The 3,707-nt window shown below is 34.4% G+C and overlaps 1 protein-coding gene across 1 annotated transcript; it reads right to left on the bottom strand.

Moving 5' to 3' along the window:
* Window positions 1–460: 460 nt before the first annotated feature.
* On the bottom strand, window positions 461–3,144 carry LOC130459738 (ubiquitin-like-specific protease 1). Its single transcript, XM_056827262.1, has 6 exons — window positions 2,838–3,144; window positions 2,579–2,758; window positions 2,382–2,486; window positions 930–999; window positions 720–818; window positions 461–618 (listed from the first exon to the last, which is right to left on the bottom strand). The coding sequence occupies exons 1-6, from the start codon at window positions 3,005–3,007 to the stop codon at window positions 520–522; spliced, it is 723 nt and encodes a 240-aa protein (XP_056683240.1). The 5' UTR covers window positions 3,008–3,144; the 3' UTR covers window positions 461–519.
* Between the last annotated feature and the right edge of the window lie 563 nt (window positions 3,145–3,707).

Here is a 3,707-nt window from a genome sequence, read left to right as displayed (position 1 = left end):
ATTTGCGTCGCACATCGTGCGTGGCAAAAGCTCTCGACGCAAATGACTAAAAGTCATTTGCGTCGCACATTTGTGCGACGCAAATGAACCTTATTTGCGTCGCACATTTAGCTAATGTGCGACGCAAATAACTTTTCAGGCATGGTGCTGAAAGTCATTTGCAACGCACATTAGCTAAATGTGCGACGCAAATAAGGCGCGCCAAAAAATTAAGTCATTTGCCTCGCACATTGAGCTAACGTGCGTTGCAAATGACTTATTTTTTTTTAAAAAATATTCGTTTTTTAATATTTTAGTTGGAAATTCCGACATGATCGTCTTTGAAATTAGACGCTTCATTCCCAATACCGGGAATACATTTATAATTAATACCTGTCACTAAAGTTTACAACGTAATTAACGTTCCCAATAAAAGGCAATTAAATTCGTCATAGATCGATCAACCAACATGTTACAACAAACATAAAATTATTACAACAAAGGTACGTAGCTAGCTAGAGATCAAGTTCATATTACAAATTAAGCTAAAAATTCGACATTGTTCATGAAGTAATCTGCCCAAAAATCTTTCACCTCATTAATCTCCTCCGGTGAATAGGGCAATGTTCTTGAAAAATCCTAAAAAAGTGTAAATAATTCAATTTATCAACGATTGATCAATATAATAGTTTTGTGTACTTCAATTTATTATATAAAGTACGTAGTTTATGAGAACATACCTTAGTAAGATCTTGACTATTACCATGATTCATTATTATGTCGTACATAAAACGCATGACGTAGTAGCCACAATCTAGTGATCCCGGTTGTTGAGCACACTAAATGCATTAAAATAAATAACACAAGTAAAATTTCTATCACATTGTATGTTATAATTTTGAAAAACTTATTTCTTAGGTAAATAATAAACTAATTATATATATATATACCTGTGCTGGAATCCATGTTAATTTAGTTCCCTTAGATTGTCCACCTAGTCTCTTGTAACTCCGAAAAGCACTACACATTCGATAAAATATGCAATTATATATACTTTGTTTACACATGTAAATGCAAAGAATATTTTACATGTAAGTGCAATTATATACTTTATTTACACATGTAAATACAATTATATACGTAGTAGTCACATTTAAGGCTAATTGGGTCGTTCTAGGTCATTTTTAGGCAAAAATGATGTTTTCGAACCCAACTTTGAACCAAAGAACCTAAGGAATGTTTTCAAACTTATTACACGTCTCATATGCATAGTTATAACTTTCTAAGGCCCTTTACAATCTATTATTTCACATTTAAGGCTATTTGGGTCGTCCTAGGTCATTTTTAGGCAAAAATGATGTTTTCGAACCCAACTTTGAACCAAAGAACCTAAGGAATGTTTTCAAACTTATTACACGTCTCATATGCATAGTTATAACTTTCTAAGTCCCTTTACAATCTATTATTTCACATTTAAGGCTAATTGGGTCGTCCTAGGTCATTTTTAGGCAAAAATGATGTTTTCGAACCCAACTTTGAACCAAAGAACCTAAGGAATGTTTTCAAACTTATTACACGTCTCATATGCATAGTTATAACTTTCTAAGGCCCTTTACAATCTATTATTTCACATTTAAGGCTATTTGGGTCGTCCTAGGTCATTTTTAGGCAAAAATGATGTTTTCGAACCCAACTTTGAACCAAAGAACCTAAGGAATGTTTTCAAACTTATTACACGTCTCATATGCATAGTTATAACTTTCTAAGTCCCTTTACAATCTATTATTTCACATTTAAGGCTAATTGGGTCGTCCTAGGTCATTTTTAGGCAAAAATGATGTTTTCGAACCCAACTTTGAACCAAAGAACCTAAGGAATGTTTTCAAACTTATTACACGTCTCATATGCATAGTTATAACTTTCTAAGGCCCTTTACAATCTATTATTTCACATTTAAGGCTATTTGGGTCGTCCTAGGTCATTTTTAGGCAAAAATGATGTTTTCGAACCCAACTTTGAACCAAAGAACCTAAGGAATGTTTTCAAACTTATTACACGTCTCATATGCATAGTTATAACTTTCTAAGTCCCTTTACAATCTATTATTTCACATTTAAGGCTATTTGGGTCGTCCTAGGTCATTTTTAGGCAAAAATGATGTTTTCGAACCCAACTTTGAACCAAAGAACCTAAGGAATGTTTTCAAACTTATTACACGTCTCATATGCATAGTTATAACTTTCTAAGTCCCTTTACAATCTATTATTTCACATTTAAGGCTATTTGGGTCGTCCTAGGTCATTTTTAGGCAAAAATGATGTTTTCGAACCCAACTTTGAACTAAAGAACCTAAGGCAAAAATTTTGGCAAAAATGGCATTTTCATATGCATACTTTACTTACTTGTTTAGTGGCTCCTTAATCATCAAATTTCTCTTCTTCTGTTGAGAATCAAATATGTAGACCTCACGTTTAGACAAGCAAAGAACTAAAAGCATCCAGTGACTCCTACATACAAACAATAAACGTATGTAGTTAGAAAAAAAAAAGTTAAATTTATAACAATCAATTAAAAACGAAGTTCAAAGTAATTTTCATACTTTTCGTAGTATGGACATAAGATGAATGTCTTAGAACTAAGTGCACTCATGGACCTCGTGATGTACAATAGAATTCGATCTGCATCGGACTTTAACATGGTGGCCGAGATCATCTCCGGGCACATGAATCCAATACTATTGGGGTGACAATCATCGTGAAAACACAACTCACTCAAAGCCCTATAATATAGAGTGTAAGAACGTTAAGACAATCATAAAAATCAAATTTAGGGGCAAAATATGAATTTAGGTAACTCACGTAGCAAAAACTTGTATTATTGATATATTGAGCCATGCTCCCGAGAGAAGTTGATCGGTGTCTTCAACGGTGACACTAATTTCAAAGTCCTTTTCCATATTGAATGTCCTTTTAGTGCAATGTACCTTAACGTGCTCCCCTTCTTTTAATCCCAACATCATAGTTTTCATCACATTGCACTTACCACTCAAATTTTGCACTTTATAATTTTCAAGGAAATAGGTTTTTGATTTAGTGTTGGACGCTTTTGTTCCACTTCCCCCAACCACTATCTCTTTCCCTTTGTTCCCTTTCCCTTTAGGCTCTTTACTTGTAGGCTTGTTTACCTGAGGTATGATTTTCAAATAACGATATACATATTAGTGAGCATACATGGTATAATAGTTCTACTTCAAATTATCATGCATATGTTAGTTACCTCCTCATTCGTAAGCGACACCAAATGTTTTGGCCACTGAGTGAAGGTACCATGAGCTTGAGCAAGTTTCTTAATATATTGAGAAGGCACGGGGACGGGAGCTTCTTTGTACGCGGGCTCAAAATCATCAACGCTCACTTTCACGTTATCGGACGTGACGTCGTTGTGGTGATCAAGGAGCAACTCTGGACATATGGTACCATAGGCAACAAAGACTTTCTCCGAGCCTATGTTCAGGTATAGATGGCACGGGACAGGTTCCTTATTATTTATTTTGAACAATAACGCAAATACAATGTAACATGTTAGAAAAGTTCAATAGAATTAACTAGAAACAAAGTACTTGAAAAACAAAAATTATCATACCGTAATGTCGGCAAATGGATCTAAACCCCCGGAACGACAACTACTATGAACATTTGCGTCTATCCTCATATGGCTTGGTATTTGGA

This window comes from Spinacia oleracea, chromosome 4 (genome assembly GCF_020520425.1).
Source record: "Spinacia oleracea cultivar Varoflay chromosome 4, BTI_SOV_V1, whole genome shotgun sequence".
NCBI classification, from domain to species: domain Eukaryota; kingdom Viridiplantae; phylum Streptophyta; class Magnoliopsida; order Caryophyllales; family Amaranthaceae; genus Spinacia; species Spinacia oleracea.
Note: the sequence above shows the minus strand (reverse complement) of the source record. Positions and strands in the feature narration are given on the sequence as shown.